At 48.1% G+C, this 20,252-nt stretch overlaps 1 protein-coding gene across 1 annotated transcript in view; it reads right to left on the reverse strand.

Moving 5' to 3' along the window:
• CCT4 (chaperonin containing TCP1 subunit 4) overlaps positions 1–20,252 on the reverse strand; it is a 284,229-nt gene that overhangs the window by 176,517 nt on the left and 87,460 nt on the right. The window contains exon 8 of the mRNA XM_069234201.1: positions 2,591–2,730. Within this exon, the coding sequence (XP_069090302.1) occupies positions 2,591–2,730 (140 nt within the window). The remainder of the gene's footprint in view (positions 1–2,590; positions 2,731–20,252) is intronic.

Genomic DNA, 20,252 nt, shown 5'->3' on the forward strand with positions numbered 1-20,252 from the left:
TGCGACTCTTTTACCAGCTGCATCGAACTTGCGGCTTTCTTTATCTGGGGGTGGTGCATCTCCAGATGTGTGTGAGTTGGCCCTTTTCCTAGCTGCTCCTACAACAACAGAGTCTGGTGGCAGCTGTGTAGTGATGAAAACCGGGTCCGTAGGAGGCGGCTTATACTTTTTTTCCACCCTTGGTGTGATTGCCCTACTTTTGACCGGCTCCTTAAATATGTCTTTTGCGTGCCGGAGCATACCAGGGAGCATAGGCAGGCTTTGGTATGAGCTGTGGGTGGAGGAGAGTGTGTTGAACAAGAAATCATCCTCGACCTGTTCTGAGTGGAGGCTTACATTGTGATATTGTGCTGCTCTAGCCACCACCTGAGAGTACGCGGTGCTGTCTTCTGGTGGAGATGGCTTTGTAGGGTATGCCTCCGGGCTGTTATCTGACACTGGGGCGTCGTATAGGTCCCATGCGTCCTGATCTTGGCCACCCTGGCTCATGGTGGTGTGAGCTGGGGAGTGTGATGGAGTTTGTGCTGGTGAAACGTCAATCACGGGCGGAGGAGAGGGTGGTGGTGTAACTCTTTTCACCACTTTTGGTTGTGGTGTTTGTTCCGTCTGGAACTCCAACCTCCTCTTTCTCCTAATGGGGGGAAGGGTGCTTATTTTTCCTGTCCCCTGCTGAATGAAGATACGCTTTTGCGTATGGTCCACATCAGTTGCTTGTAGCTCTTCCTCAAACCTATGCTTCTGCATTTGGGAGGTTAGCGAGTGCTCTTCAGTATAAGAGCCTGAAGCTGGGTCGCTTGCAGTTTGTTTCGGCATCGAAACTTTGTCTGCGTGTTTTTTCGGCTCCGAGGTGACTTTTTTCCTTTTCGGGGCCGAAACCTCTCGGCGTCGATCTGTTTCGGTGCCGCTGTCTCGGCGTCGAGCCGTGTCCACACCGGCATCTCGGTGTCGAGGCTTGTCTCCAGCACTTTCTCGGTCCCGAGAAGGCTGCGTGCCGGTGTCTCGACCGGAGTCGGACGATCTCGGCACTGTTTGGGCCTTTTTCGGTGCCGACGGTCGGTCACCGAATTTATGGGTCGAGCCATGGCCTGGTGGCAGTGGCGTCCCCTGGGCCTTGTAAATGTTTCTCTGTGTGGTTTTCGACGTCTTACTCACGGTTTGTGTATCGTCGAATCCTTCGGAGTCTGAGTCTTGGATCGAGAAGGTACCTTCCTCTTCCTGTTCCTCGAACTCCCGTTGGGCTGTCGGTGCGGACGCCATCTGAAGTCTTCTGGCTCGACGGTCTCGGAGTGTTTTTCGGGACCGGAACGCACGACAGGCCTCGCAGGTGTCTTCGCTGTGCTCAGGTGACAGGCACAGGTTGCAGACCAAGTGTTGGTCTGTGTAGGGGTATTTATTGTGGCATTTGGGGCAGAAACGAAACGTGGTCCGTTCCATCGGCGTTCTTCAGCACGCGGTCGGGCCGACCAGGCCCCGACGGAGGATCGAAAAACTACCCCGAAGGGCACCGGAGCTCTTCGATCTTCGATGCGGTGTTGAATGTAAGTACGCCAATCCCGAACGCAACAATACCGACGAAAATCTTCCGAAATTAGCTAATTTTCCGTTCCGAAACTCGGAGCGACAGGAACACGTCCGAACCCGATGGCGGAAAAAAAAACAATCGAAGATGGAGTCGACGCCCATGCGCAATGGAGACAAAAGGAGGAGTCACTCGGTCCCGTGACTCGAAAGACTTCTTCGAAGAAAAACAACTTGTAACACTCCGGCCCAACACCAGATGGCGAGCTATTGCAGAACATGCGTATCTACAGCGACAGATGCCATCGAACTTACAGTTCTGCTAGAGTTAGTTTACTTCAGTAAAATAACTTTGGGGGAGCTCTCTACCGGCTCACCCCTGTGGGGGCCTATACAGTTCAACATCAATAGGTGGTGGACAGAGACTGGGGTATGAGATAGACGGTTAAGTAGAGGCCAGAAGTACAAAGGTGACCTCAATGATGCCAGATCAGTGGTGCCTCTTTAAATGTTGCCTGAATGCCAGAAATATCAAAGCAGAATATAAACTACAGCCCCTGAAAGGCTAAGGCAAATATCCAGTCTGTCATATAGTCTCTTAGAGACATCTTCCTTAATCAGACGTCAAGGAGATGGCTCTTGATGAAAGGTAATAGGGCACATGAGGCCTCACTAGACATATGGCACATATCGGTGATGAGTTCATCAGGCCTTTAATTATAGCCAACATAAAATACAGCTAACTGCTAGTTCAAGAATACTTGGTAAGGCCATAAAATAAGTGTGAATGTGTTGGAACCAGAAAGAGTGTGGAACACGCCCTGGGTGGGGTCCTGTTTTTACTCTCCTTTCTTAAGGTGCTGGAACGGATCACAAACGTAACATGTAAAGGTGTGAAGGTGTGAAGCGGATTACATGTGAGGCGGGCTCAATGACAAAAACTGAGGTTTAAAAAAAAAAAAACTCTCCTGGGAGATCTCAAATTTTCTTAGCAATATATTCTAAAGAAGCCATTAGGGAAAAATACTCTGGTATTCTAACTGAAGGAAATGTATTGCTGTAGCTGACTTACCTCAAGATAGATTTCTGGATGAGTAGTACGTTGCATCCAGCCTTCTTAATTTGTTTGATCAAATTCAATATATAGGCTCTCTCTTCACGCAATACTCTGTCCATTTGTGCATAGTCGGAGACTACAATCTGATTCTCCATCTATTGGAGGAAGGGATAAAAAAAAATAAAAAAAAACATTTTCACAGAAGCTCAAGAACACACACTTTTACAGACAGCAAACCCTTTCCATGTTGCACCATAGCAGTTGAATTATCCATTATTATAAGCACGTTTTCCGGAATATACCTAACTGCAAAACACAACGTGAGTAGGATTACTTGGGATTACGTGGGAGAGATTACTTTAACTTCCAATTAGAAGAGTACCTTAAAATAGCAGGACTTCATACTCACCAATAAAAGGTATAGACTATTTAGAGACAGGGATGAGTAGCAGGAAATTGTAAGAGGACCAAACCTACCTACCACACCATATGTACATTATCACTTCCTTGATGACAGATCTGTACTAACTAGTAAACCCTTAAGGTACTTGGCTGCCTTGTACACCCGGCACCATATCTTAGATTAGTAATAGAACTCCAGGTCACTGATAACTCAATGTTCTTGTAGCACCCGCTTTATAGGATAAACATACACCCAAAATACATACCTACAACTGGGGGGTGAGAGGCTGGCGAGTCAGGGGGATGTAGAGGTATTACACATTTTGAAAAGCTTTTGGCGAGCATATTAATTTAGAATTGACAACTCTTTGGGAAACGTTGGCTATTCAAAACTGCATATACCATGCGCACACCCATTTATCTATCATTATTAACCCCCGGTCCTCTGCTTCGTTCCAGAATGTTCCTAAAGAAATTACCACAAATTAGGTTGCTTCCTTCGAGGCTGATCATATGGCTAATTATGTTAGTCTATCAGTCCTAAGAGATTGTAATATCTCGTTCGATGTCCCCTACATGACCATAAAAACTGGATAATTTCACAGCTATTAAGCTGACCCAATGCTTCTCATTGTATCCTCAAAGGTAGGCAAATATCAAATCTGTTGTTCGATATATGTACAAATAAGCTAAAACCAGAGTTGACACACAGAAGATGGGCTGATGCCTTAATTTATTTAGTTCAACGCCTTTTTGTACTGGTTTCATATGTATCTATAGAAGATAATAATAATGCTACAATACTATCTCTTGGTTTACAGACACTGTATGGCTGTGAAATGAGCAAGAACTTCATTCTTTAGAATCGGGGTCTCAGTAATCCTTTTAGCTGGAGACGCAGTAAACTGTTCAAAGATCAATAAACATGTATTCAACTGAATTTTGAAACTATGGCCGAATTATTGGTGGTTTTGTACAGTGACAGAACTGCTTCATAGAGCTAGCAAAGGGTGGGTTAATAAAATACGGAGAGAAAGGTACAAGTGAAAAGTTTGGTGAAGCAGGGAAATTCCACTTATTCTGCTGATATTTTCATGACGACCAGGAGTAGTCTCTCAAGTAAGGACACAGGTGAGTGCAGAATTATCAGGCACATGTATGGCTAGGATTCAAGGCCAAAATGGAATTCCAAATGTTAATCTGGGTCGTTTATCCAAGTGTGCTGAAAAACCTACAGAACTAAAATCTGTATTTATATAACTGTTTGAAGACCAAAGTTTGGCTTACTAAACTTCAACCCTAATATACTAATATAAGGCATTTAAAAAAAAAAAAAAAAAAAAAAAAAAATGGCACTGATCCCAGTCAGAAAGGAAGAACTTTGACACATGAAACAGAGAAATAATGAGGTATGTCGGATGGAATATTACTATCAAAATGTGGACACTTGCGATACAAGTATCAGAAATTATACATTCCTGTAGAAAAAGCAACTTACCTTCAGTAACTATCTTTTGCAGAATACTCCATCTCAATGCAGAGTACATACCTCTGAATTTCCTAGGCACCAGACTTGATACAGAAAAGTCTGGTATCTCTCCGACACCAATAGGGAGAGCTGAATCCAACTAAACACCAGAAATTGAGTTGAGGCTATGTTACTGGCACAATATAGAACCCATCCCAACATCATTTCTCATCGGTTTTAATCACGTCTCGTGGAGGGAACGAGATGAACATCAACAGTGAAATATGTGCAATGCAATAAACTAAACTGGCATCCTATTATACCACCAATAAACTTCTTTCAGAGAGGGGAACGTAAGAAATCAGTACGTTTTTACTTCTGGTGGATACCTTTACATGCAGATTTCTCACTTGTGAGTAGATTGTCAAGCAATACTCCCCTAGGAGGAGGGTCTGAAGGAAATTCAAAGGAGAAAATCCCGTAAGACCGTGTGAGTGAAGTGTCTATCCTTGCCGAACATCGAATTCCAAATAATGCTTGGCAAAGTTGTGGAGGAAGACATCGCCACTTTACATATACCCATCACAGGCACTCCTAACCAAAGCAGAAGACGACTTTCCGTATTAGAGTGGGCTTGGATTCTTTCATGCGGTTCTTTCCGAGTCCCTGCTTAGCAAATCTTGATGCACAACAGCACCCAACAAGACATCGTTTCTTTGAATTGCACTGCTTTTGTTGCTTATGTGTCTAACAAAGTGCTGGTCATCAGTGTAGGAAGTTGGCTCTGTATGCACTATTTCAAAGTAAGGAATAGTATGCACAGAGTCCAAGGGTTCCCCTTAGAGGTAAGATAGTGGCAAAAAGAGATAATACTAATGCTCTATTTTGTGGTAGTGTGGTCGAGCAGTAGGCTTATCAAAGGAGTAGTGTTAAGCATTTGTTGTACATACACACAGGCAATAAATGAGGAACACACACTCAGAGACAAATCCAGCCAATAGGTTTTGTTATAGAAAAATATATTTTCTTAGTTTATTTTAAGAACCAAAGGTTCAAATTCTACATGTAATATCTAATTTGAAAGGTATTGCAGGTAAGTACTTTAGGAACTTTGAATAATTACAGTAGCATATATACTTTTCACATAAAACACAAATAGCGGTTTTAAAAGTGGACACTTAGTGCAATTTTCACAGTTCCTGGGGGAGGTAAGTGTAGGAAGTTGGCTCTGTATGTGCTATTTCAAAGTAAGGAATAGCATGCACAGAGTCCAAGGGTTCCCCTTAGAGGTAAAATAGTGGTAAAAATAGATAATACTAATGCTCTATTTTGTGGTAGTGTGGTCGAGCAGTAGGCTTATCCAAGGAGTAGTGTTAAGCATTTGTTGTACATACACATAGACAATAAATGAGGTACACACACTCAGAGACAAATCCAGCCAATAGGTTTTTATATAGAAAAATATCTTTTCTTAGTTTATTTTAAGAACCACAGGTTCAAATTCTACATGTAATATCTCCTTCGAAAGGTATTGCAGGTAAGTACTTTAGGAACTTCAAATCATCAAAATTGCATGTATACTTTTCAAGTTATTCACAAATAGCTGTTTTAAAAGTGGACACTTAGTGCAATTTTCACAGTTCCTAGGGGAGGTAAGTATTTGTTAGTTTTACCAGGTAAGTAAGACACTTACAGGGTTCAGTTCTTGGTCCAAGGTAGCCCACCGTTGGGGGTTCAGAGCAACCCCAAAGTCACCACACCAGCAGCTCAGGGCCGGTCAGGTGCAGAGTTCAAAGTGGTGCCCAAAACACATAGGCTAGAATGGAGAGAAGGGGGTGCCCCGGTTCCGGTCTGCTTGCAGGTAAGTACCCGCGTCTTCGGAGGGCAGACCAGGGGGGTTTTGTAGGGCACCGGGGGGGACACAAGCCCACACAGAAATTTCACCCTCAGCAGCGCGGGGGCGGCCGGGTGCAGTGTAGAAACAAGCGTCGGGTTTGTAATGGAAGTCAATGGGAGATCTAGGGATCTCTTCAGCGCTGCAGGCAGGCAAGGGGGGGGTTCCTCGGGGAAACCTCCACTTGGGCAAGGGAGAGGGACTCCTGGGGGTCACTCCTCCAGTGAAAGTCCGGTCCTTCAGGTCCTGGGGGCTGCGGGTGCAGGGTCTCTCCCAGGTGTCGGGACTTTGGATTCAAAAGAGTCGCGGTCAGGGGAAGCCTCGGGATTCCCTCTGCAGGCGGCGCTGTGGGGGCTCAGGGGGGACAGGTTTTTGTACTCACAGTCTTAGAGTAGTCCTGGGGTCCCTCCTGAGGTGTTGGATCGCCACCAGCCGAGTCGGGGTCGCCGGGTGCAGTGTTGCAAGTCTCACGCCTTTTGCGGGGAGCTTGCAGGGTTCTTTAAAGCTGCTGGAAACAAAGTTGCAGCCTTTCTTGGAGCAGGTCCGCTGTCCTCGGGAGTTTCTTGTCTTTTCGAAGCAGGGGCAGTCCTCAGAGGATGTCGAGGTCGCTGGTCCCTTTGGAAGGCGTCGCTGGAGCAGGATCTTTGGAAGGCAGGAGACAGGCCGGTGAGTTTCTGGAGCCAAGGCAGTAGTCGTCTTCTGGTCTTCCTCTGCAGGGGTTTTCAGCTAGGCAGTCCTTCTTCTTGTAGTTGCAGGAATCTAATTTTCTAGGGTTCAGGGTAGCCCTTAAATACTAAATTTAAGGGCGTGTTTAGGTCTGGGGGGTTAGTAGCCAATGGCTACTAGCCCTGAGGGTGGGTACACCCTCTTTGTGCCTCCTCCCAAGGGGAGGGGGTCACAATCCTAACCCTATTGGGGGAATCCTCCATCTGCAAGATGGAGGATTTCTAAAAGTTAGAGTCACCTCAGCTCAGGACACCTTAGGGGCTGTCCTGACTGGCCAGTGACTCCTCCTTGTTATTCTCATTATTTTCTCCGGCCTTGCCGCCAAAAGTGGGGCCTGGCCGGAGGGGGCGGGCAACTCCACTAGCTGGAGTGTCCTGCTGGGTTGGCACAAAGGAGGTGAGCCTTTGAGGCTCACCGCCAGGTGTGACAATTCCTGCCTGGGGGAGGTGTTAGCATCTCCACCCAGTGCAGGCTTTGTTACTGGCCTCAGAGTGACAAAGGCACTCTCCCCATGGGGCCAGCAACATGTCTCGGTTTGTGGCAGGCTGCTAAAACTAGTCAGCCTACACAGATAGTCGGTTAAGTTTCAGGGGGCACCTCTAAGGTGCCCTCTGTGGTGTATTTTACAATAAAATGTACACTGGCATCAGTGTGCATTTATTGTGCTGAGAAGTTTGATACCAAACTCCCCAGTTTTCAGTGTAGCCATTATGGTGCTGTGGAGTTCGTGTTTGACAGACTCCCAGACCATATACTCTTATGGCTACCCTGCACTTACAATGTCTAAGGTTTTGTTTAGACACTGTAGGGGTACCATGCTCATGCACTGGTACCCTCACCTATGGTATAGTGCACCCTGCCTTAGGGCTGTAAGGCCTGCTAGAGGGGTGTCTTACCTATACTGCATAGGCAGTGAGAGGCTGGCATGGCACCCTGAGGGGAGTGCCATGTCGACTTACTCATTTTGTTCTCACTAGCACACACAAGCTGGCAAGCAGGGTGTCTGTGCTGAGTGAGAGGTCTCCAGGGTGGCATAAGACATGCTGCAGCCCTTAGAGACCTTCCTTGGCATCAGGGCCCTTGGTACTAGAAGTACCAGTTACAAGGGACTTATCTGAATGCCAGGGTGTGCCAATTGTGGATACAATGGTACATTTTAGGTGAAGGAACACTGGTGCTGGGGCCTGGTTAGCAGGGTCCCAGCACACTTCTCAGTCAAGTCAGCATCAGTATCAGGCAAAAAGTGGGGGGTAACTGCAACAGGGAGCCATTTCTTTACACAAGCCCCCCCCAGCCCACAGGCCAGGAGACTCAGCCAACGCTGGAAGAGTCTTCCTAGTCTGTCAGGCGAGGAAGAGTAGAGGAAATGGCTGGTTTGTTGCAGGGCCTACTCTGCCTTACATCCTCCTGTTCAGGTCATTCCCTCTGGGGAACTGACCCACTTCCACAGTGATAGGACCTAGTCTGAACTGCCTCTTGTCTGTGCTTTTTATGTCTTCACCCATTCTCTCTATTTTGAGGTCAGAGGTATCCACCTCTGCTAATCTTATCTTAGCCAGGGTCACCCCTAGCTTACCCAAAGAGGTTACCCAGAGCTGGAGTAACCCCACCATGACCAACAGGGTCAGGGGGCCTAACTTGTTATTTGGCATGGGGTCAGACCACCATGCCAAGGATAGTGCAGCCATAAAGGCTAACACCCAGCAGAGGCCACTGACAGCTGTCAGTGCCCAGAACCACACCTTTAGCTCTTCGCCTAAAAGGGAAGGGGCTAAGTTACAGGCTTCTTTGGGTTCAGGTTGCCTGTCTGCTGTATTAGAGTGGGGGGTTACCACATCTTGTAGTAAACACCCTTCTTCCACTCTTTCTTCTGTTAGCTGAGGAGCCACCCACTCAGGTTTAACAGTTGCCTGACTAGCCAGGACTTCTTGTGGGTCAGGTTGGACTTTATCAGGGCCATTTTTGGAGTTCTCCCCTACTGGAGCAGAATCTCCTTGGCTTGCTGTAACCTTGGCTAAAGGTTGTCCACCCTTCCTACTCTGTTTTCTTTTCTTCTTCTTCTGGGGTCTGCTTGCATTTACTGCAGAGGCAGGACTTCCAGAATACTTGGGAGAGGACTGGCACTGGACCAGTTCCTCTCTTGGGCTCTGACTAACCTCTGGGTAGTCATTTCCAAGGAGACAATCAAGGGGGAGGTCTGTACTGACTACTACCCTTCTCCAGTTAAGAGTGCCACCCACTTCTATGGGCACTAAAGCCACAGGCCTCTTAGTGACCCTGTCTAGGCTAACTCTTACCCTGGCAGTCTCACCTGGGATGTACTGGTTTGAGAGCACCAGCCTGTCATGCACAATAGTGTGACTGGCACAAGTGTCTCTCAGGGCAGTGGTTGGGATTCCATTCACCAGTAGGTGGTGGAAGTGTCTACTTCCCTCTGGGATCTCCAACTCACCTGTTGGGCCCTGTTTCCAGTTGAAGGCTATGAAGACCTCCTCATCTGAGGAGTCATCTCCCATGGCTACACTGGTTACCCCTGGAATCTTGTTCTGGGGTTTGTTTTTGGGACAAGAAGTGTCCTTGGTGTGGTGCCCAGACTGTTTACAGTTGTGGCACCATGCCTTAGTGGCATCCCAGTTCTTACCCTGGTACCCACCTTTGTTTTGGGTTGTGTCTTGGGGCCCACCCACCTGTTCTGGTTTTTGGGGGCCTACAGAGGACTCTTTTTCTTTGTTTCTAGTGTCACCCACTTTCTCCTGGGGAGTTTTTGTAACCCCTTTCTTTTGGTCACCCCCAGTGGAAGTTTTGGTTACCCTAGTCTTGACCCAGTGGTCTGCCTTCTTTCCCAATTCTTGGGGAGAAATTGGACCTAGGTCTACCAGATACTGATGCAACTTTTCATTGAAGCAGTTACTTAAAATGTGTTCTTTCATAAACAAATTATAAAGCCCAACATAGTCACACACTTCATTTCCAGTTAACCAACCATCTAGTGTTTTTACTGAGTAGTCTACAAAATCAACCCAGGTCTGGCTCGAGGATTTTTGAGCCCCCCTGAACCTAATTCTATACTCCTCAGTGGAGAATCCAAAGCCCTCAATCAGGGTACCCTTCATGAGGTCATAAGATTCTGCATCTTTTCCAGAGAGTGTGAGAAGTCTATCCCTACACTTTCCAGTGAACATTTCCCAAAGGAGAGCACCCCAGTGAGATCTGTTTACTTTTCTGGTTACACAAGCCCTCTCAAAAGCTGTGAACCATTTGGTGATGTCATCACCATCTTCATATTTTGTTACAATCCCTTTGGGGATTTTTAGGATGTCAGGAGAATCTCTGACCCTATTTAAGTTGCTGCCACCATTGATGGGACCTAGGCCCATCTCTTTTCTTTCCCTTTCTATGGCTAGGAGCTGCTTTTCCAAAGCCAATCTTTTGGCCATCCTGGCTAACTGGATGTCCTCTTCACTGGGGTTATCCTCAGTGATTTCAGAGGTGTTGGTCTCTCCTGTGAGGGAACCAGCATCTCTGACTATTATTTTTGGAGTCAGGGTTTGAGGGACCCTGTTCTCCCTAGATAGGACTGGTAGGGGGGAATTGTCCTCCAAGTCACTATCCTCTTCCTCTGAGTTGCCACCCTCAGAGGGGTTGGCCTTTTCAAACTCTGCCAAAAGCTCCTGGAGCTGTATTTTGGTAGGTTTGGGGCCCATTGTTATTTTCTTTAGTTTACAGAGTGACCTTAGCTCTCTCATCTGTAGATGGAGGTAAGGTGTGGTGTCGAGTTCCACCACATTCACATCTGTGCTAGACATTTTGCTTCTAAAAGTTGGAATACTTTTTAAGAATCTATAACTGGTTCTAGAATCTAATTCAAACTTTTACAAACTTTTAAACTCTAAAAGAAATGCTAAACAGGATCTAACACAAGGCCCTAGCAGGTCTTTTAAGAATTTAGAAAACTTTTCAAATTGCAAAAATCAATTTCTAATGACAATTTTGGAATTTGTCGTGTGATCAGGTATTGGCTGAGTAGTCCAGCAAATGCAAAGTCTTGTACCCCACCGCTGATCCACCAATGTAGGAAGTTGGCTCTGTATGTGCTATTTCAAAGTAAGGAATAGCATGCACAGAGTCCAAGGGTTCCCCTTAGAGGTAAAATAGTGGTAAAAATAGATAATACTAATGCTCTATTTTGTGGTAGTGTGGTCGAGCAGTAGGCTTATCCAAGGAGTAGTGTTAAGCATTTGTTGTACATACACATAGACAATAAATGAGGTACACACACTCAGAGACAAATCCAGCCAATAGGTTTTTATATAGAAAAATATCTTTTCTTAGTTTATTTTAAGAACCACAGGTTCAAATTCTACATGTAATATCTCCTTCGAAAGGTATTGCAGGTAAGTACTTTAGGAACTTCAAATCATCAAAATTGCATGTATACTTTTCAAGTTATTCACAAATAGCTGTTTTAAAAGTGGACACTTAGTGCAATTTTCACAGTTCCTAGGGGAGGTAAGTATTTGTTAGTTTTACCAGGTAAGTAAGACACTTACAGGGTTCAGTTCTTGGTCCAAGGTAGCCCACCGTTGGGGGTTCAGAGCAACCCCAAAGTCACCACACCAGCAGCTCAGGGCCGGTCAGGTGCAGAGTTCAAAGTGGTGCCCAAAACACATAGGCTAGAATGGAGAGAAGGGGGTGCCCCGGTTCCGGTCTGCTTGCAGGTAAGTACCCGCGTCTTCGGAGGGCAGACCAGGGGGGTTTTGTAGGGCACCGGGGGGGACACAAGCCCACACAGAAATTTCACCCTCAGCAGCGCGGGGGCGGCCGGGTGCAGTGTAGAAACAAGCGTCGGGTTTGTAATGGAAGTCAATGGGAGATCTAGGGATCTCTTCAGCGCTGCAGGCAGGCAAGGGGGGGGTTCCTCGGGGAAACCTCCACTTGGGCAAGGGAGAGGGACTCCTGGGGGTCACTCCTCCAGTGAAAGTCCGGTCCTTCAGGTCCTGGGGGCTGCGGGTGCAGGGTCTCTCCCAGGTGTCGGGACTTTGGATTCAAAAGAGTCGCGGTCAGGGGAAGCCTCGGGATTCCCTCTGCAGGCGGCGCTGTGGGGGCTCAGGGGGGACAGGTTTTTGTACTCACAGTCTTAGAGTAGTCCTGGGGTCCCTCCTGAGGTGTTGGATCGCCACCAGCCGAGTCGGGGTCGCCGGGTGCAGTGTTGCAAGTCTCACGCCTTTTGCGGGGAGCTTGCAGGGTTCTTTAAAGCTGCTGGAAACAAAGTTGCAGCCTTTCTTGGAGCAGGTCCGCTGTCCTCGGGAGTTTCTTGTCTTTTCGAAGCAGGGGCAGTCCTCAGAGGATGTCGAGGTCGCTGGTCCCTTTGGAAGGCGTCGCTGGAGCAGGATCTTTGGAAGGCAGGAGACAGGCCGGTGAGTTTCTGGAGCCAAGGCAGTAGTCGTCTTCTGGTCTTCCTCTGCAGGGGTTTTCAGCTAGGCAGTCCTTCTTCTTGTAGTTGCAGGAATCTAATTTTCTAGGGTTCAGGGTAGCCCTTAAATACTAAATTTAAGGGCGTGTTTAGGTCTGGGGGGTTAGTAGCCAATGGCTACTAGCCCTGAGGGTGGGTACACCCTCTTTGTGCCTCCTCCCAAGGGGAGGGGGTCACAATCCTAACCCTATTGGGGGAATCCTCCATCTGCAAGATGGAGGATTTCTAAAAGTTAGAGTCACCTCAACTCAGGACACCTTAGGGGCTGTCCTGACTGGCCAGTGACTCCTCCTTGTTATTCTCATTATTTTCTCCGGCCTTGCCGCCAAAAGTGGGGCCTGGCCGGAGGGGGCGGGCAACTCCACTAGCTGGAGTGTCCTGCTGGGTTGGCACAAAGGAGGTGAGCCTTTGAGGCTCACCGCCAGGTGTGACAATTCCTGCCTGGGGGAGGTGTTAGCATCTCCACCCAGTGCAGGCTTTGTTACTGGCCTCAGAGTGACAAAGGCACTCTCCCCATGGGGCCAGCAACATGTCTCGGTTTGTGGCAGGCTGCTAAAACTAGTCAGCCTACACAGATAGTCGGTTAAGTTTCAGGGGGCACCTCTAAGGTGCCCTCTGTGGTGTATTTTACAATAAAATGTACACTGGCATCAGTGTGCATTTATTGTGCTGAGAAGTTTGATACCAAACTCCCCAGTTTTCAGTGTAGCCATTATGGTGCTGTGGAGTTCGTGTTTGACAGACTCCCAGACCATATACTCTTATGGCTACCCTGCACTTACAATGTCTAAGGTTTTGTTTAGACACTGTAGGGGTACCATGCTCATGCACTGGTACCCTCACCTATGGTATAGTGCACCCTGCCTTAGGGCTGTAAGGCCTGCTAGAGGGGTGTCTTACCTATACTGCATAGGCAGTGAGAGGCTGGCATGGCACCCTGAGGGGAGTGCCATGTCGACTTACTCATTTTGTTCTCACTAGCACACACAAGCTGGCAAGCAGGGTGTCTGTGCTGAGTGAGAGGTCTCCAGGGTGGCATAAGACATGCTGCAGCCCTTAGAGACCTTCCTTGGCATCAGGGCCCTTGGTACTAGAAGTACCAGTTACAAGGGACTTATCTGAATGCCAGGGTGTGCCAATTGTGGATACAATGGTACATTTTAGGTGAAGGAACACTGGTGCTGGGGCCTGGTTAGCAGGGTCCCAGCACACTTCTCAGTCAAGTCAGCATCAGTATCAGGCAAAAAGTGGGGGGTAACTGCAACAGGGAGCCATTTCTTTACAGTAAGTTATTGTTAGTTTTAGCAGGTAAGTAAATCACTTACAAGTCTCAGGTTTGGGTCCAAGGTAGCCCACCGTTGGGGGTTCAGAGCAACCCCAGAGTTACCACACCAGCAGCTCAGGGCCGGTCAGGTGCAGAGGTCAAAGAGGTGCCCAAAACACATAGGCTTCAAAGGAGAGAAGGGGTGCCCCGGTTCCAGTCTGCCAGCAGGTAAGTACCCGCGTCTTCGGAGGGCAGACTGTAAGGAAATGCCTCCTTGGCATGGTTGCCCCCTGACTTTTTTGCCTTTGCTGATGCTATGTTTACAATTGAAAGTGTGCTGAGGCCTGCTAACCAGGCCCCAGCACCAGTGTTCTTTCCCTAACCTGTACTTTTGTATCCACAATTGGCAGACCCTGGCATCCAGATAAGTCCCTTGTAACTGGTACTTCTAGTACCAAGGGCCCTGATGCCAAGGAAGGTCTCTAAGGGCTGCAGCATGTCTTATGCCACCCTGGAGACCTCTCACTCAGCACAGACACCCTGCTTGCCAGCTTGTGTGTGCTAGTGAGGACAAAACGAGTAAGTCGACATGGCACTCCCCTCAGGGTGCCATGCCAGCCTCTCACTGCCTATGCAGTATAGGTAAGACACCCCTCTAGCAGGCCTTACCGCCCTAAGGCAGGGTGCACTATACCATAGGTGAGGGTACCAGTGCATGAGCATGGTACCCCTACAGTGTCTAAACAAAACCTTAGACATTGTAAGTGCAGGGTAGCCATAAGAGTATATGGTCTGGGAGTTTGTCAAACACGAACTCCACAGCACCATAATGGCTACACTGAAAACTGGGAAGTTTGGTATCAAACTTCTCAGCACAATAAATGCACACTGATGCCAGTGTACATTTTATTGTAAAATACACCCCAGAGGGCACCTTAGAGGTGCCCCCTGAAACTTAACCGACTATCTGTGTAGGCTGACTAGTTTTAGCCGCCTGCCACAAACCGAGACATGTTGCTGGCCCCATGGGGAGAGTGCCTTTGTCACTCTGAGGCCAGTAACAAAGCCTGCACTGGGTGGAGATGCTAACACCTCCCCCAGGCAGGAATTGTCACACCTGGCGGTGAGCCTCAAAGGCTCACCTCCTTTGTGCCAACCCAGCAGGACACTCCAGCTAGTGGAGTTGCCCGCCCCCTCCGGCCAGGCCCCACTTTTGGCGGCAAGGCCGGAGAAGATAATGAGAAAAACAAAGAGGAGTCACTGGCCAGTCAGGACAGCCCCTAAGGTGTCCTGAGCTGAGGTGACTCTGACTTTTAGAAATCCTCCATCTTGCAGATGGAGGATTCCCCCAATAGGGTTAGGATTGTGACCCCCTCCCCTTGGGAGGAGGCACAAAGAGGGTGTACCCACCCTCAGGGCTAGTAGCCATTGGCTACTAACCCCCCAGACCTAAACACGCCCTTAAATTTAGTATTTAAGGGCTACCCTGAACCCTAGAAAATTAGATTCCTGCAACTACAAGAAGAAGGACTGCCCAGCTGAAAACCCCTGCAGCGGAAGACCAGAAGACGACAACTGCCTTGGCTCCAGAAACTCACCGGCCTGTCTCCTGCCTTCCAAAGATCCTGCTCCAGCGACGCCTTCCGAAGGGACCAGCGACCTCGACATCCTCTGAGGACTGCCCCTGCTTCGAAAAGACAAGAAACTCCAGAGGACAGCGGACCTGCTCCAAGAAAGGCTGCAACTTTGTTTCCAGCAGCTTTAAAGAACCCTGCAAGCTCCCCGCAAGAAGCGTGAGACTTGCAACACTGCACCCGGCGACCCCGACTCGGCTGGTGGAGACCCGACACCTCAGGAGGGACCCCAGGACTACTCTGATACTGTGAGTACCAAAACCTGTCCCCCCTGAGCCCCCACAGCGCCGCCTGCAGAGGGAATCCCGAGGCTTCCCCTGACCGCGACTCTTTGAATCCAAAGTCCCGACGCCTGGGAGAGACCCTGCACCCGCAGCCCCCAGGACCTGAAGGACCGGACTTTCACTGGAGAAGTGACCCCCAGGAGTCCCTCTCCCTTGCCCAAGTGGAGGTTTCCCCGAGGAACCCCCCCCTTGCCTGCCTGCAGCGCTGAAGAGATCCCGAGATCTCTCATAGACTAACATTGCGAACCCGACGCCTGTTTCGACACTGCACCCGGCCGCCCCCGCGCTGCTGAGGGTGAAATTTCTGTGTGGACTTGTGTCCCCCCCGGTGCCCTACAAAACCCCCCCTGGTCTGCCCTCCGAAGACGCGGGTACTTACCTGCAAGCAGACCGGAACCGGGGCACCCCCTTCTCTCCATTCTAGCCTATGTGTTTTGGGCACCACTTTGAACTCTGCACCTGACCGGCCCTGAGCTGCTGGTGTGGTGACTTTGGGGTTGCTCTGAACCCCCAACGGTGGGCTACCTTGGACCAAGAACTGAGCCCTGTAAGTGTCTTACTTACCTGGTTAACCTAACAAATACTTACCTCCCCTAGGAACTGTGAAAATTGCACTGTGTCCACTTTTAAAACAGCTATTTGTGAATAACTTGAAAAGTATACATGCAATTTTAATGATTTGAAGTTCCTAAAGTACTTACCTGCAATACCTTTCGAATGAGATATTACATGTAGAATTTGAACCTGTGGTTCTTAAAATAAACTAAGAAAATATATTTTTCTATACAAAACCTATTGGCTGGATTTGTCTCTGAGTGTGTGTACCTCATTTATTGTCTATGTGTATGTACAACAAATGCTTAACACTACTCCTTGGATAAGCCTACTGCTCGACCACACTACCACAAAATAGAGCATTAGTATTATCTCTTTTTGCCACTATCTTACCTCTAAGGGGAACCCTTGGACTCTGTGCATACTATTCCTCACTTTGAAATAGTGCATACAGAGCCAACTTCCTACATTGGTGGATCAGCGGTGGGGTACAAGACTTTGCATTTGCTGGACTACTCAGCCAATACCTGATCACTCGACAAATTCCAAAATTGTCATTAGAAATTCATTTTTGCAATTTGAAATTTTTCTAAATTCTTAAAAGTCCTGCTAGGGCCTTGTGTGTTAAGTCCCTGTTTAGCATTGTCTTTTAGAGTTTAAAAGTTTGTTAAAAGTTTGAAATTAGATTCTAGAAACAGTTTTAGATTCTTTAAAAAGTATTCCAACTCTTAGCAGAATAATGTCTGATACAGAGATGCAGGTGGTGGAACTCGACACCACACCTTACCTCCATCTTAAGATGAGGGAGCTAAGGTCTCTCTGTAATATAAAGAAAATAACCATTGGCTCCAGACCTACCAAAATTCAGCTCCAGGAGCTGTTGGCAGAGTTTGAAAAAGCCAACCCCTCTGATGATGACATCACAGAGGAAGAAATTAGTGACTTGGAGGCCAATGTCCCTCCTCCAGTCCTAAATAGGGAGAACAGGACCCCTCAAGTCCTGTCTCCAACTGTGTTAGTCAGAAATAGTGAGTCCCTCACAGGAGGGTCCCACATTTCTGAAATCACTGAGGATGCTCTCAGTGAAGATGACCTCCTGTTAGCCAGGATGGCCAGAAGATTGGCTTTAGAGAGACAGCTCCTAGCCATAGAAAGGGAAAGACAAGAGATGGGCCTAGGACCCATCAATGGTGGCAGCAATATAAATAGGGTCAGAGATTCTCCTGACATGTTAAAAATCCCCAAAGGGATTGTGACAAAATATGAAGATGGTGATGACATCACCAAATGGTTCACAGCTTTTGAGAGGGCTTGTGTAACCAGAAAAGTGAACAGATCTCACTGGGGTGCTCTCCTTTGGGAAATGTTCACTGGAAAGTGTAGGGATAGACTCCTCACCCTCTCTGGAAAAGATGCAGAATCCTATGACCTCATGAAGGGTACCCTGATTGAGGGCTTTGGATTCTCCACTGAGGAGTACAGGATTAGGTTCAGGGGGGCTCAAAAACCCTCGAGCCAGACCTGGGTTGACTTTGTTGACTACTCAGTGAAAACACTAGATGGTTGGATTCAAGGCAGTGGTGTAAGTAATTATGATGGGCTGTACAATTTATTTGTGAAAGAACACCTATTGAGTAATTGTTTCAATGATAAACTGCATCAGCATCTGGTAGACCTAGGACCAATTTCTCCCCAAGAATTGGGAAAGAAGGCGGACCATTGGGTCAAGACAAGGGTGTCCAAGACTTCAACAGGGGGTGACCAAAAGAAAGGGGTCACAAAGACTCCCCAGGGGAAGGGTGATGAGACAACCAAAACTAAAAATAGTAAAGAGTCTTCTACAGGCCCCCAAAAACCTGCACAGGAGGGTGGGCCCCGAGCCTCTTCACAAAACAATGGGTACAAGGGTAAAAACTTTGATACCAAAAAGGCCTGGTGTCATAGCTGTAAACAGCATGGACACCAAACTGGAGACAAGGCCTGTCCCAAGAAAGGTTCCACTCCAAACTCCCATCCAGGTAACACTGGTATGGCTAGTCTCCAAGTGGGATCAACAGTGTGCCCAGAGCAAATCAGGGTCCACACTGAAGCTACTCTAGTTTCTGAGGGTGGGGTGGATTTAGCCACACTGGCTGTCTGGCCGCCTAACATGCAAAAATACAGACAGCAACTCTTAATTAATGGGACTAGAATAGAGGGCCTGAGGGATACAGGTGCCAGTGTCACCATGGTGACAGAGAAACTGGTTTCCCCTGGCCAATACCTGACTGGAAAAACTTACACAGTCACCAACGCTGACAATCAGAGAAAAGTACATCCCATGGCAATGGTTACTTTAGAATGGGGAGGGGTCAATGGCCTGAAACAGGTGGTGGTCTCCTCAAATATCCCAGTGGACTGTCTGCTTGGAAATGACCTGGAGTCCTCAGCATGGGCTGAGGTAGAACTAAAAACCCATGCAGCAATGCTGGGTATCCCTGAACTGGTGTGTGTGAAAACAAGAGCACAGTGCAAGGCACAGGGTGAACAAGTAGAGCTGGAGTCTGGAAGAATGGCCCAGCCTACCAAGAGGAAAGGAAAGTCAGTTGGGAAACCAACTGCAACACAGCAAAAGAAAGGGAACCTCTCTTCTCAGGAAGAAGTTCTGCCCTCTGAGGGAACTGAGCCTTTGGAGCTTGAACCTTATCAGGTTGAGCTCTTAGGCCCAGGGGGACCCTCAAGGGAGGAGCTGTGTAAGGGACAAGAAACCTGTCCCTCTCTTGAAGGCCTTAGGCAGCAAGCTGCTGAAGAGTCCAAAGGCAAGAAAAATGGAACGCATAGGGTCTATTGGGAAGATGGACTCCTGTACACTGAGGCCAGAGACCCCAAACCTGGTGCCACTAGGAGAGTGGTAGTGCCTCAGCTGTTCAGAGAGTTCATCCTAACATTGGCCCATGACATTCCCCTTGCTGGACATTTGGGACAAACCAAGACGTGGGAGAGGTTAGTCAACCACTTCTACTGGCCCAATATGTCCAACATGGTTAAGGAGTTTTGCCTCTCCTGCCCCACCTGTCAAGCCAGTGGTAAGACAGGTGGGCATCCAAAGGCCCCCCTCATTCCACTTCCAGTGGTGGGGGTTCCCTTTGAAAGAGTGGGTGTGGACATAGTTGGTCCACTAGAACCTCCCACAGCCTCAGGAAATATGTATATCCTGGTAGTAGTGGATCATGCTACCAGGTATCCTGAAGCTATTCCCCTTAGGTCGACTACTGCCCCTGCAGTAGCCAAGGCCCTCATTGGTATCTTTACCAGAGTGGGTTTCCCTAAGGAGGTGGTGTCTGACAGAGGTACCAACTTCATGTCAGCATACCTAAAGCACATGTGGAATGAGTGTGGAGTGACTTATAAATTCACTACACCATACCATCCACAAACTAATGGCTTGGTTGAGAGATTCAACAAGACATTAAAAGGCATGATCATGGGGCTCCCAGAAAAACTCAAAAGGAGATGGGATGTCCTCTTGCCATGTCTGCTTTTCGCTTACAGAGAGGTGCCACAGAAGGGAGTAGGATTCTCACCCTTTGAACTTCTGTTTGGTCATCCTGTAAGGGGACCACTTGCCCTTGTTAAAGAAGGCTGGGAGAGACCTCTCCATGAGCCTAAACAGGACATAGTGGACTATGTACTTGGCCTTCGCTCTAGAATGGCAGAGTACATGGAAAAGGCAACCAAAAACCTTGAGGCCAGCCAACAACTCCAGAAGTTTTGGTATGACCAAAAGGCTGCACTGGTTGAGTTCCAACCAGGGCAGAAAGTCTGGGTTCTGGAGCCTGTGGCTCCCAGGGCACTCCAGGACAAATGGAGTGGCCCTTACCCAGTGCTAGAAAGGAAGAGTCAGGTCACCTACTTGGTGGACCTGGGCACAAGCAGGAGCCCCAAGAGGGTGATCCATGTGAACCGCCTTAAGCTCTTCCATGACAGGGCTGATGTGA

Source organism: Pleurodeles waltl, chromosome 5 (genome assembly GCF_031143425.1).
Source record: "Pleurodeles waltl isolate 20211129_DDA chromosome 5, aPleWal1.hap1.20221129, whole genome shotgun sequence".
NCBI lineage: Eukaryota > Metazoa > Chordata > Amphibia > Caudata > Salamandridae > Pleurodeles > Pleurodeles waltl.